Source organism: Paramisgurnus dabryanus, chromosome 9, assembly GCF_030506205.2.
Source record: "Paramisgurnus dabryanus chromosome 9, PD_genome_1.1, whole genome shotgun sequence".
NCBI lineage: Eukaryota > Metazoa > Chordata > Actinopteri > Cypriniformes > Cobitidae > Paramisgurnus > Paramisgurnus dabryanus.
Window position 1 is genome coordinate 8,958,022 of NC_133345.1, and position 15,239 is coordinate 8,973,260.

At 41.6% G+C, this 15,239-nt stretch overlaps 1 protein-coding gene across 3 annotated transcripts in view; it reads right to left on the minus strand.

The window, feature by feature from the left end:
* Positions 1 to 15,239, minus strand: part of ets1 (v-ets avian erythroblastosis virus E26 oncogene homolog 1) — a 45,816-nt gene that overhangs the window by 16,999 nt on the left and 13,578 nt on the right. The window contains exon 1 of one of the 3 annotated variants that reach the window (XM_065279341.2): positions 6,669 to 6,966. The exons of the other annotated variants lie outside the window; for them this stretch is intronic. Within the exon in view, the coding sequence (XP_065135413.1) occupies positions 6,669 to 6,723 (55 nt within the window). The 5' untranslated portion in view covers positions 6,724 to 6,966. Of the gene's footprint in view, positions 1 to 6,668; positions 6,967 to 15,239 lie in introns of those variants that run through there. 3 annotated transcript variants of the gene reach the window in all.

The window sequence follows — 15,239 nt, forward strand, 5'->3', positions numbered from 1 at the left end:
AACACACTTTCAGTTTTTTATCTTTTGCTCTATCTTTCTCAAAGTGTGTGACCGTAAGACTGCTAAACCTGGCCTGCATGAAGGAAAGCCATTCACCACGTCCATGCTGAACAAGGGATGGACAAGGGTGGGGGATTCAGTAAGAGAAGTTCTTGTTCTGCCCACTGTTTAGATTTCCATCTGAAAGCATGCAGACCGGGCCGGATCGAGACAGGAATAGCAGCAGCCCACGACTGAGCTCCCAAAGGCGGTGTCGAGCCTGTACGACCCGCCAGGGTCACGCGCCGGGGGTCTCCCACCCTGGAACACTGTGGCTATTCTTAGAGACCAGGCCACTGGGTGCCCCGGTTTGCAGGATGCCCTCGCACGCTCACACACACAGGCACAACAACATCCTCAGTGGGTCAAACACAGGACCCACATTGAGGATTGAAATCATGGTGGCTGTCTGACTGCATACAACCTCCAATTCCACTTAACCAAGCACACACTGTCTGTGAACTTTATGAGACTCGCTGAACATTAAGATAATGCACACACATATATTCTGTATATATGAATTTAAAATACATTATGCTATATGCCATGTTTAAAATGATGACACTATTGTATCAGGCTCCAATTTTGCTGCTGAGAACGAAGTCACAAACAAGGTGAGAAATTGCATAGCACCGCATTTTTACAAAATCTAACCGGTTGCACTACCGCAACCTAGCTTTGATCTACTGTTTGCAGTCATGCTGGTAAACTGTTGAGCTTTGTATTACTGTAGATATGAAAAGCAATGCTACTATGCATCTTGTAAAAAGAAGCAGAGGCGTTTGCAACATGCAAATTGAGGGCATGTAACTGCACTGCAAGACTGAACACACTTATGTCCAACAGGCCATGTGAGCATTCGGATCAGTGCATCTTACAGGCACTGTTTAGACTTCCGAACAAACAACTGGTGAACTTGACAAACAGTTTACTCTATCTGTAACATTCTTCAATATAAACCTCCTCTAAAGGTACCTGCAACACTTGAAAAGGGAAAACCAAGGAGACTTTCTTGGTACTGGATATAAATGCATCGAAAAGCATTTCTGATTAAACCAAATTCATACATGAGCAGTCAGTCACGCCTGAGTTAAGTTTATGAGCTAAGCAGCTTTCCGTATCGGGGAAATGAAGGAAGGAAAGCTCTGCATGCAATTAGCAAGCTAATGGCTAATGGTTTCTGCTATTGTGGAGCCAGTCGATGGCCAACAGATGCATTCTCGGTAAAAGAATTCCCCACGGACCGCATTGTTTTTATGTATCGTGCCATACATTCCTGCTTTGTTTTACAATCGCTAATGTGGATGGAAGTTTTTTTATGAGTTTTTTCTGAATTTGTGACCTTGAAACCAATAAGTCTGAGTACAATTTAAAATGGACCAATTACACAATTAAGTTAACTGTATGCAAAAAAAACTACCACAGCTGCAACAATGAAAAAGAGATCACAAGCCCAAAATAGATGAATGGGAGTCTGGAAAAAAATGAAATTGTTTCGAAATACCTAGCGTGCAGCAGGACGAATTTGTGTTCTTATGCATCTTCAAAGTGACATCATATTAGTAAACACAATAAATAACTCATGGTGGTGACAAACAGCAAAAGTGTCTATAAGCAGCAGAGGGTAAAAGCAGCAAAAAAAAAAACACAGACCAAATTAGCACATCTTGCAATTCATCCCCGAGTAAAAAAAAGTCTGAGTGCTAGAAACGACCCCATGTGTACATATTTCCTCACAGGCTCTTAGAAGCAAAAAAAAGACTAACAGCGATCCCTGCGCTGTGGCTTTATGAGAAAGGGGTGAGCTGTTGGATCCCACCATGCTTTACTGGTGTAAGTGAACAATGTCAAAGACAAGCCCTCATTATGACCGCCTTTGGATTTGATCCAGACACCTACGCAGAACGCCTTTAACTGCTCTCATCCCTGAATCGCCCGAGCAGAGCCTCTCTGTCAGAAATATGTAGATGGTTTGACCGAGAAAAAGTCCCAGCTGTGTCGGCTCTTCTGACTGCCAAGGATCATGTGCCTTCTATTCAGCTGTACATCAAGTAGAACTCACAAACAGAGAGAGACGGAGAATCTAGCTAAAGCCAAACACCTGGACTTCACAGAGTGGTTTTCTCACAAGCTTAAGCTCTAAATTACATGATCGTGTATGTAACCCGATTGGTGGCTAGAAGCATCCTTTCGATGCATCCCCTAATGTAAAAACTTGTAGATAAGACAAAAATAGGATGATTACAAAAACATCAGGCCCTACTGAGTCCTAAAACAGGTTACCATGTGAAAGCGCATACACCAATGGGAGAGAAGAATCTGAGAACAGGTCTTCCTCTGCTTCCCTGAGCTGTGAGACATAGCCAGAACCAGTCAGGATGCTGCACTGATTTCAAAACCAGATCCAATACCACCCTCCGTGTCTCTTACATAAGTTCATAACACGCACGCTACACGGGAGACATCTGTAAAACAGCCACAGTGTGCCATGGAAAGAGAGGCACCGGTCCGGCTGGCTTACTCACCTCAAGGGCCTCCCACCATTCAGGAGGTGTGCAGCCCACCAGAGAGCCTGGGATGGGCTAATGTCTTACGGGAGGAGGGGCGGGCACTGGAGTCAGCTCGGCAGGGGCTGTGACTCAGTAATTAGCCTGTAGCACGCTGGAGAAGACATCACTAGACAGACACCACATCAGGGGCCAAGGAGAAGACGCAAGGGCCCATGTGGCCCACAGACGGGAGACATGAACGAATGTGGAGAGAGACGGAGCGGGGAGAAAATGGGTGCTGTAAAATCTTGGGGAAAAAACGCCTTGGTTGTTATTTCTTCCCTGCTCAGAGACATGCTGTGTCTTTTGCTTTTGTTTTGGTCTTTTGAAGTTCAGAGAATCAGGGCCAGAGATAACTGTTCACCGCACCTTCAAGGCAGCGAATTGGGTCAAGGCAGCTTTCACAAACTCTACAGCGAAAATATTTCTGACGTATCATTCAGTCATTCTGACGCACATAAGTGTTTGTCTGTGCTGTTAAACGGCCAATACCTTGAACGAATAAAGTCTAGGACCTCCCATCACCCTTTGATGACTAAGCTTTAAAGGAACAATAAAAATGTGCGTTCGCCAGAAAGAATTTCTGACAAGGGAGTCATTTAACCAATGGACATTCTGTTAAGGGGGAGTTATTGAAGAGAAGTAGGCAGGACCCTCTGATCTAACAGTGTTTCATCTTATCCTCAGGCACTGCAATATTTTCCGTGTCTGGTGAATCAATTGTGAGTGTCAAATATTAATCCTGCTACCTCTGAATGTTTAACATGCCCTAGACCTCACGTTACTACAGTACATACTATTCATGCACTGTTCAGCAATCTATAAAAACTGAGTCATTTGTTTGGCTCCATCGGAGACCCACATCAGACCAACCTTGATTGCCCAGATCCATGTTTGCACAGCTGTCAGGTAGCAAAGGCATGAACAGGCCTGGGGAAAGTCAGAAGAGGCTGACATTACAGAAACCTTTTGCGTGTATCTGTTATGTAACAACAGGGATCCCAGCCATATTCTGACACAATCTTAAAGCATGCTGTATCATCTTTATGCCACACCTGATAATGCTCGGATTTCGCTTTACCACCAGTGGGGCCTAGCAGGGGTTCGAGATGAGAGAGCAGAGCGTCTTAATCAGATAAAAGCGGGAAGCCCACCCAGTCCTCAAACATTCCTGTCACTCACTGAACCCTGAGCAAAAAACAAGGCAAGAGAAACAGAAAAAGAGAAAGGGAAGAGGAGAAATTCTCATCTATGGCTATTTCTATATGGTTTTTCACTGGGCTTTAATGAGTGGGAGGGACCCCTGGTAGTCTCTCGTGTTGTTGCTGACTCATTTGACTGTGTTAAGTAGTCTTTGGTCCAAGATGAAAGGAGTGGCCCTGTTGTCAAGCATTTTGACAACTCCCCTTTCAAAGCACAGACCTCTGAAGATGCTGGGACAGCAGTGCATGCTTTATATTGACAATTTTAATATGCATATGTTAAACGAAACACACCCTACAGCTTAGTGGTAGAGCATTGCATTAGCAGCAAAAAAGGGCATGGGTTCAAACCCAAACGTGATGATTAAAAATTGTACCTTGTAATGCACTTGGATAAAAGCATCTGTCGTATGCGTAAATGTAAACATTTAAATGACTCACTGTTGTCGACGACTTGTGGCCTTTTTAGCAGACTGCTCCATATTCTGCTCAAACCAAAGGTTTTCGTGTCAACGGTTTTTGTTTCAGACCATCAGCGGCAGTTGTTATTTTTGGTAAATTTTGTTAAAAAGTAATAGAGTTAACTTCACGCACAATCTAATTTTAGCAATTCCATGAATGAATGCATGTTTATTGGCAGCCCTGCACTTGTGTAGCACCCATTGTCTCCTCATGCACTACATGTCTTCGGGTTAAATCAGATAATCTTGACTGAACTCTAAACAACTTTTGTGTGACTCTTGATTGAATTCAACCATTCATCACTTCTGTATAAACAGAGTCAAAATGCAAAGGGGGAAGGGAAAGGAAGGCTAGTGTCTGTGCTAGCCGTTGTCTTCTCAAGCTTGCTTGTCTTGATCTACGACCCAATACAAACTGGCATCAGGTGCTTAATGTCTACGGCCTTTCCGTATTACCAACGTGGACACGTGTCCTAGAGTTTGTGCCAGCCTGCAGAGCTATATAATCCTGCATGCATTGTGTGCTGACCACGGGCGCCTGTCAAAGATACCCACAAGGTGAACATATCTATTTTTCAGGAAGACTGAAGCACCAGACCAGCAGTAAACATGTCTTACATGGAGTTTACGGTCTTGAGCCGTGATCTGCGTTCACCTTGCCTGAACATTTACGGTTGACTGAACTCAAGGGAACACGTCTTGAGAAATTGTTTTGCAAGATAGCATGATGTTCTGGCAACAACAATGCAAGTATCAGCACTTTTTTAAAGCACACTATTTTTCCATATTACAAATATTTTTCCAAGCTAGAAAAAAAGCGTGTGCGTTATCGCACACTGCATTTTGTGTATTTCAGAAAGTGTCACAGTTCATTTCTGTGAACATACCACACTTGACTGTTCACATTTTGTAAATGTAAACTCTTATATGTGTGTGAGAAACGGAGCAAGCCTGTGTACATGTGCGAATATGCGAGTGTGGCAATGATTCATATCACGTCTTACACATCACACAGCAGTCATTATACCTCAGCTTTAGCTTTCGTTCTGACATGCTTGCAAAGGTGAATATCTTTTTTCCATGATGTATTAACAGCTGGTAGTGGTGTATATGTGTGTGTAAGTCAAAATAGAGGTAAAGAGGATGAACCAAGTGCTGTGTGTATAGCCACCAGCTGTGGCTAAGGCCAGTCAGCATTTTATCGTAGGGAAACCAGCGGCCACTGAACTCACCCTGCCCTTCCGGGGCCAAATAAAAGGGTCATATTCTTATAGAGTGCAAGTACACCAAATGTGCGAACATCCCACTTGCACACTCGTCACTTTATTCCTGTCCACAGGAGTATAGAGGAGGAGTGTAAGACTGCTGACTGCTTAACCAGCATGGCATCTGCCCTCCCTCCCTTAACCCTGGTTAGGCACGCAGCCCCTCCTAAACGGGACTGGGACAGCGGTGGGGGTTAATGTGGATGTGGTATGAATGGACAGTGAGGCTGCAACAAGCATCATTCAGTTGACACTGACCATTTTTTTCGGGACAAGAGGGAATTTCCCTGCAATTACATACTTGTGTATGTATATACATCAAAACAGAAAGAAAGAAAGAAAGAAAAAACTAGGACAATAATCATCATCCAACAGTGCAAGATAGCAATAATATCTGCTTTATATTAAAGGAATACCAAAGATGATCTTAAAACATTATTGCAATATTATATTTAGTATACATTGCACTAATTGAACATACGAAATACATGCACACATGCAATGTTTTGAAAGTCAATGTTTTTTTTCAAGTGCCATGCATGAAATGACGCGAGTACATAAGAGCGTCACGAGAGGCTGCGTGTGGTAGGCTACTCAACATCTGCTCGGTGTCAGAACCTCCACATGTACACGCACATAACACACATTTGTAACATTTTAACAAAGCGAAAGTATGCGTCTGGATAAAAAGATGTTTGCTAAATGACTACATTTTTTCAATTCGTGCAACAATAAATAGGTCCAGTCAGTTTACGCATAAATTCAAAGTTTTCTGTACAAATAATGGTTAATACAATGGCTCAACTACGTAATATAACAGCATTGCATTATTCAGCAGATTATCTGTACAACAAAACTGAATAACGGACACATTTTGGAGTGTTGCGTATAGAGAAACATGAATATGTTGCGCATAATTATGCCCGCTTGTGTTACTACTGACGGGTTAAGAAAGACAACACACTTGTTTTGCATCAGTTTGAAATGTTTTCGCTTATTGCTATTCAACATAATCGATGTGTCTCATACCATTATCTGGATTTAAACGCGTTTCACGTAGACATGGTTGCAGTGATAGCAAAAGTTACTAAATAAAGACACATTTTGCACATCAAATGAAGATAACGACGAGAAAGCGTTTAGCTTACTTACCGTCTTTTTCGGATTTTATTATGGTTAACGGCTTCATATCGACAGCTGCCGTCATAGTCAAGCATTCAATGTTTAAAGTCTTTCAATGTTTTTATATCTCTGTTTAATGTGCCCCGTCAGGATAGTCCCAAATGTGTCCTTCCAAGTCTGTATATGCGCCTCAGAGTTTCTCAAAAATGACACAGCTTTTTCCTTTAACCAGATCCGATCTCTGAAGTATTGAAGTGTCTCCTTTTCTCACTCACTCTTTCTCTCTCTCTATCTCAATCACTCCTTCATTCCCTCTCTTCTGTTAGTTACCCCAGTCAGGGCGGTTCTGTGCGCGGCGCGGAAGAGGCTGATCCACGCGCGAGGGGGCGGCGTCACACGCTGATTCACTTCAATTCAATTACACTCCACTCACAGCCCTCTCAGTAGTTATTGTCCTGTCTACACCGATACCACGACAAAACACAGTCTTTACCAAAGACGTAGTCGTCGAGACCATAACAAGGGGTGAAAACTTGTAGTGTGGACAGTTTTGTTGATTATGACGGGAGTGTTTAGTTGTTGTTTTTTAGTTTATTGCATTAGCACAGCGCCACCAGCGGCCAAAGACGAAATTATCGTTGTGCACATGAATAAAACAAATAAATGTAAAAACAAATTAAGTGTAAAATTGTATAGTTACTGCAAAATTACTATCCAAATACAGTTTTAAAACAATGTATAACTAGATATATTAAACTATTTAGGCTATACGAGTAGCCGACTGGTCTTACGCTATTATGGTGTACAGTGGCGGCCCGTGACTACTTTTTGTGGGCACATGCGAAGCTCGTCACAACAGAAATGTATTTAACCTGTCATGTGTGTTTGGCTCGCCATGCCATGTTGTGTCATGGGAACCATGTGCATCATGCGTCATGTCAAAATAAGTGCCCGCTGCAAATGCGTCTAAAGGGTTTATGATAAAAGAGATGCTCACGTTCAAAACATACTCCCAAGACATTAACTTAACACTAAACTCTGATTACACATGCGACTAAGCCAATATTCCTGCTGAAAAAAACAGCATACCAGCAAGACCAGCATATGTTGTGTTTTGGTGCTGGTTTGCTAGTGAACACCAGCTAAACCAGCATCAGCACCAGCATCAGCACCAGCATTAGCACCAGCTAAACCAGCAACAAACCAGCATTAGCACCAGCTAAACCAGCATCAGCACCAGCATTAGCACCAGCTAAACCAGCAACAAACCAGCATTAGCACCAGCTAAACCAGCATAAGCACCAGCATCCCATGCTGGTCATACCAGCATATGTTGTGTTTTGGTGCTTGCATGCTGTGACTACCAGCTAAACCAGCATAGACCAGCATAATTCCCATGCTGGTCCATGCTGGTTTGATACTGGTTTTTTTCAGCAGGGATCTGACAAACGCAAGTGTCTTGTATTATCATAAACCCCTTTGAAGTGTCTGCAGCAGACACGTATTATGAAATGACGCGTAATGTACATAAGTTTACATGACACACCGATCACATATTTTGACATGACCAGCAACACACATGATTGGTTAAATGTTGTGTACTCGAAAAACGAGTCACTGCTCACCACTGATGGTGTAGCCTACATCAAATTTTTATAACTTTACAGTTGTCACAACAGTCAGCAGACTGTTAAATTCCTCTTTATATAATGTCTAATATGTGGCTATTGTGCCACACGTCCACACCCCATTATATAAATATAAAATAAAACTCTACCTCAAATGTGGCTATCAGACCTGTGATTAAATCTTCCCTGAAAACAAACTTGGCCATGTGCACAATCGCCACTTGAAAAAAGTTATGGGAACTTCCCATTTGTTCATTTCATTTACTGTCAGAACTCTGTTGAGCATAGCAAAGCTTATGTTGGCAAAGAACGCAATTTCACATAGAAACTGAGGTCACATCTTGTCCATTATCTTTTCAAATGGTCTTGAGCAATTTCTTCAGCTTAAGAAAACACGCGAGTAAAACTGTTGCCTAACACCACTGATGCAATCGACTGCTAAAAGTGTCGTATCAGAGTAAGTTCATAAAAAACATTCATGTACTCGCTGTTCTTTGGGGATTTTTTAAAGCCAAGATGAGTTGACCTCCAAATGATGAATGCGACACACCTCACACACTCAAGGAAAGCTGCCAAGGGCAAGAAACTGTTCAGTCTATTTAAAAACACTGATAAACGGTGTAAGCCGCTGGCTCGTGTTTTAGTATCTCATTCATCTTTCGGAATTGCTGATCCTATGCTCAGTTTAACCATGACTGAATCACCGAAATCTGCTCAAAAGTGCATAAGGAACAAAGGGGGATAAAAGGCGAGACTCCTCTCTGCCTAACAGTCTGCAAATGATCTGAAAGTAACGGGTGCTCTCTTAACTTCAGGCCAACCCTCATAAACACCTCAGTGTATTTCCTGCCCACCTTGACTAGATCAGTAAAAAAAAAAACGTGCGAGAAGTATTACAAACACAATTTGTAATAAAAATATTTAATTTGAATCTTTACATTACAAATAAGTAATCAAATTTACATAAAAGTATAATATGTTTCTTCTATATTCAGTTTACAAATTCAGTTTTATAAATTGAATCACACTGCTGATGGATTCGAGCGAAGATTTACTCGCATCTAAAAAGGTGGTGAATGGAAGCAGAGAGATGGGGTGAGGGCCTGTGACTGCTCTAAGTAAATTTGCTGCTATGGTAACAGATGGCCTTTGCAATTTTCATGTGCTGATCAGTTTGTTTCCTAAATGGAGCCCAACGTTTCTGACAACTGTGGGAACGGCTGCCTGAAACACTTAGCTACGTCACGGCAGATCGCTGTGTTTCCGTAAAACTAATTTTGACCTGCCATGTTTATCCCAAAGAGCTCTGGAGTACAAACGTGACCAGTGCACGTCTCTGAATAACCCTATATTAGCCGGGTCAATACTAAGCTACCTTACAGAGCAGCAGGTAGGTAGCGGCCATCTCCAAATGGTGCTGGGGAGCCAGAAATATTGATTAGGTATAGATTTTTAAACAGGGATCCTACACATTGTCCATTAAGCTGTCTGGATAGTGTTTCATCTGACAGATATGAGCGATTATGGAAATGGCCGGGCCTTTATGGGGCTTCTGTGGTCAGCTCCTCGCAGGAGCCCGTCAATGAGAGCCGAAGGGGGAGGGACATAATGGAAGGAGGTGATATCTCGTTCTCCCCCCCTTCTGTCGGTCACTCATTCACTCATTCACTCCACCCCCTCTCGCTAATACTCTTTGTTTTAAGTCTTAATGAGCTCCTTGTATGTACTTTTAAAAGGACAGACCAGGCTCCCTTGCGCCCAGAGGCAGCCATTAAGACTAATGGGGTTGCTGACTAATATCAGAGCCAGAGGTTGCTGAGTGGCCCTTTTTCTCCTTACAAGAAATGAGGCATAGGTCCAGCCTGCAGCCTGTCACCGATCTGTTGCTTTGATGCAGATTTAATACAGTTTCATCTTTTTCTCATTCTTTTCAGTTGGAAGTCAATATCGTGTTGATACTTTGAGGCTGTATTTGGAAACATGTTTCGATTGCAGAATGACATTAATAATCACCAATGACCTCTTATCAATTTAGTTTTGTGGGAAAACCAGAGTCTTCTGAGGTCATGAATATGCTGAACATTTAGAAAAAAACAGCCCTTCAATTTTTCCACTTAATTTTTCTTCTCCATCTTGTGGAGGACTCTGTTATTAGTTGGAAAATCCCATAAGTAAAAAAATCGCATAAAGAAAATCTTCGGTTTCAAATACAATACGCAACTAACCATTGTGTCCACCCCTTCTTGACTCTGGTGCTGAGGTAATCGTAGGCTAGAAGGACTTCTCAGAACTCTCTGTAGAGCTCCTATGGCAATCTGCATGAACACGGGGGAGTTTGGGGTTTGATTCACAAATTCGAAATTCATTCATTCTCCAACTTGGATCTCAAGCAACATCTTACGTTGTTGACTCCTCAAAACAAGCAGTCTCCAGGATACAGTAAAGGAAAAACACATCTTGCTCTCTTTCTGGTGAAGTGGTCCGTCACACTTACTGGAAGCATGTGTGTAGCTTCAAAACTCTTCATAGTTCTATGGGAATTCACCCTGAGGAAAGGAACAAGGCTGTGTTAAAAAGTTCATTATGCCATCTCATGAAGCCACCAGGTGCGAAGTATCAAATCAGACCGAGTAAGAGTTAAACAGTAAGGTGTTAGTATACACACTTACACATTTAGGAGACAATTTTCTCTTAACCGAATTACAGGGCATTTAATCTACACGTATCTATGCATTTTAAAAAGCAACACTCGTCAAACATAATCATTATAAATATTCTTTATTATCATGAAAATACTTGAAATGGTTTGACGAACAGCGATATTAAATATGCTTAGACATTTCGTGGATCTGCGTGTAATGGTACTTTTTCTGTGGCGCGTATTGAGTTTCTGCACAAGAGCACCCCCTGGCTTTTGGATGTAGCGGCATTTCACCTTAATTCATTGAGAAGCATAAGCAGGATTGCACAATTTATCGTCCCAGTAACTAGTCCGCAGTCAGTGCATCTGATCAGTGTTGTGCCTGTTCATGAACTCGTTCATATTTTGGGCGAACGTGAACTGAACGTACTGTATTACTGCCTGATGAACTTATTGTGAACTCGTTCATTCTGGGGCTTGTGAACGGCACGCTCTCTCAGTTTAATGCTGTTCAATATTTTGCCAGATTTCTATAGAGTCTTCCAGGCGAAAACCCGGCGAAAACACAGGCCTTAATGTGTAGCGGAAAAAACACCCATTCTGGCAACACCGCCCCCAGGCTGCATGCGTCATCAAAACAACACTGACTGGACGCTGCTGAAATCCCTGCCGCTCCCCTCACATAGTTTAACATTAAATAACATCATATTTGTCCTAGATCTTTAACAATTAACATAGGCTGCTAACGCATATTCTGGATCTTGGAATAGACTTTGACTAGCTCACGCTATTTAACGTGCACGTGCCTGTGAGTTGTACTACACGCGATGCCTCGCAGCGCTTCTCGCCTGATGTGCGACCCCCTTGAAGCACCAGGCTAGCCTTTCAAGGTATGTGCAAGCAAATACAAAAATTAAAAGACATTCAATGCTAATGTAAACCCTTGTTGGATAAGGATTTAAAGTTGAATATGAAGATGAAATATGACTCATTTAGCTTCAGTTAAAACTAATAAAATAATTGCTGTCTGTAGTTCTATATGGGCTATAATGGCAATATTTTTTAAAAAATAATATGGGAAAAAAGAACTATAAATTAATTTATTTTTGGAACTGTGAACTAGTTCAAAATTTTGAAATATGAACTATGAACTGAACTAGTTCATTAAAAAATTTCTGCCCTGTGAACTGAACTAGTTCATGTAGAAACTGAACTTTCCCAACACTGCATCTGATGCAATTTTCTTCATCAGAAGGGTGCGCATATACTGTACGAACACCACCAGATTTTTGAAACCCTGTGTACATTGTACGCATAGGTCGCGCATGCTTCTACAGGAGAATGTAGTGCAAGGATGTGCATTGAATTTTGTCGCAATATGCATGCATCGAACATGTGCATGTACAAATTAAATAAACTATACTTTGCAAGGCTGTGCGTTTCGACCACCCACATACAGTACATTCGCATACACGTAAAAAATGATTACAATCCGGGCTATAGAATGTGTTCCCCTGGATTGAACCCATGACCTCTGCATGGGCTAGCACAACACCCAGAAAAAGCACTGTCAGAAAAAAGGCTGTCACAGGGACGGTACCCTTCAAAATGGTCTTAAAATTTTGGTATAGATGTGTACTTTTGAGGCACCGATATGAACCTTTGAGGTACCAGTATGTAACTTTGAGGTACTAAATGTACTTTAAGTACAATGGGTTACTTTTGAAGGGGTAACCACCCAGTGACAGCTTTTGTACCTTTTTCCGAGTTGGCTACGAAAACAGTACAATGGCTACCATCAAAAAATTAGACAAAGTATATACATAGTATTCTATATCATAATGACATTTAATGAAATAAAAAGATACTTTATATATCATGTCTGTTTGTGAGTAATCAAATACAATAATGTGTGCGTATGCTCATGTACTACATGTATGTAAAAAAAATTACTTTATACAAAGCTCCACAATATAAGATTAAGTATAATAATCAAAGTGTAGTTCCAGCCCTGTAATTGTTTTGATGAAGGAGTTAAAAAAAAGTAGATATAAGACACTGGATGCATTACTGGTTTGCTTTACAGTATGTGTTGAAATGATAGTAGGATAATGCAGCTGTGATCACAACCGTGCTGATATACAACGATAACACACTCTTTCCAATGTGAAATTGGCTACATATCAAACAATGTAAGTAACGTTCACCCATCAACTCTCTCCCTCTCTCTCTCACACACACATATATATAAAACTCAACCAGACACACTTGTCTTTGTGTATTGATGGTGGAGGCTCTTATGTGTGTGTGTTTGGAGAATAGTTAATGAAGACCCTGCAAAGCAGATGGGGGTTACCAATGGTGTCCGTGCTGGTTTGGCAGAAGGGAGGGGGATTGGTTCAACAAAGGCTAAGCTCTTTTCTTATCAATTAGCACTGCTAAAAAGGACATCTCTCTCCTCCATTAGTTCCACCACGTGTCTGCTATTCACCCCATTGTGTGGCAAATTAAATTACATCCCTCCATGCCGCCCTCTCTCCTCCTTCCCTATTTAGGCATATATGCCCCCCAGACTTGTTCTCTTTTACACACATGCACGTGCAGAAGGCAAGTCCCTTGCCTTTGCGAACAGCAGGCCACAGTGCTGATGTACCTCAGTCCATTGATCTGAGAGGTCAGAGGGCCTACGTCTCTGTGAATTCAACAATTACTGAAGGAATGCCAGACGGACAGTGAATAGTTCACCCAAAAATAAATTATTATGATCCATGTATTGCATCAGTTGTTTGCTGTTTTTAATGTGGAACACAAAGGGACAACTTTAAGGAGTCTTCCGTATAATAAGAGCACCAAATATCGACTCGTAAATTATTCCATGTTTTGGAAACACTGTGTGAAGAACAGACAAACATCAATGTTGTTATTTACCCTTTTCACACAGAGATTACACGGAAAATGCGTCCGGGATTTGTCCGGGATTGTTTGATTTTTGGTTCATTTACACTGCCAATGATTTTCCGGAATTTGTGCTTGCATTCACACACATACCGTAAAGATACGTGACATATTTTTCCACAGCGTCTGAAGTTTCCTAATTATGCATGGTTTTTCTCTCCATGATCTTAGCTTTAGTGTGGATAGTGACGAGCTCCTTGCTTCAGTTCAGTTTGCCAACATTTCTTGTTGTGAATGTTAATCTGCGGTTAAATCCCTGTGTCAAAGAGTTGAACCATAACTTCTGGTTGCGATGACATACACGTCCTGACTACGGCACACCCCTTACAGCACTGTTTCTGCGTCTTGTTCACCCAGAATGCTTTCTGTGAATGTTATGGGAATGTTACTAGGTCCTTACTAGGATTAGTCAATTTTCTTAAAAGAAAAATCCAGATAATTTACTCACCACCATGTCATCCAAAATGTTGATGTCTTTCTTTGTTCAGTCGAGAAGGAATTATGTTTTTTGAGGAAAACATTCAAGGATTTTTCTCATTTTAATGGACTTTAATGGACCCCAACACGTAACAGTTTTAATGTAGTTTAAAATTGCAACGGAGTTTCAAAGGATTCTAAACAATCCCAAATCTGCACTTTAAAACCACAACTTCTCGTCTATCTCCGGTACTGTGACACGCCAGCACGACCTCACGCAATACGTCATCACGTCAAAAGATCACGGATGAAACTTCGCCCCAGTGTTTACAAGTGTTGAGAAAGAGGACCGTTCCAGCGTTGTTGTATGTGGAATGATACTAATTAATGTCTTTGTGTAAGTTTATTGTTTAAAGTGGTCTGCAAATGTGCGTTTCATATATGTAACATGTGACCTTTCCGCTGCGTTACGCAATTACGTGAGGTCGCGCTGGAGCGTCACAGGACCGGAGATAGATGAGAAGTTGTGGTTTTAAAGTGCATATTTTTAATTTTTCTTGTCAAAAATGACAATTGTTTCACTAGATAAGATCTCCGTTGAAACTGCAATTTTAAACTGCATTAAAACTGTTACGTGTTGGGGTCCATTAAAGTCCATTAAAATGAGCAAAATCCTGGAATGTTTAAGAAAACTGACTAATCCTTTAAGGGCTCGTTGTAGTTGTGCGTAGGCGTAGCCGCGACACCGTAGGTTATGTGTCGGCTTTCATTTATACTTTTGTGTCACCGCCCGCGTCGACGTGCAAACACACATGCAGACTGCTTGTAGGCAGTATCCTTGCGTGTTACCACAGTAGCATCACAACTGTCAATGAAGAAGCAGCTTGGCAAGTTTAACTCACAAACAAAGGAGAAACAGCAGCTTGTTGTGTATGATTTGAGACAACCAGCAGTGATGGA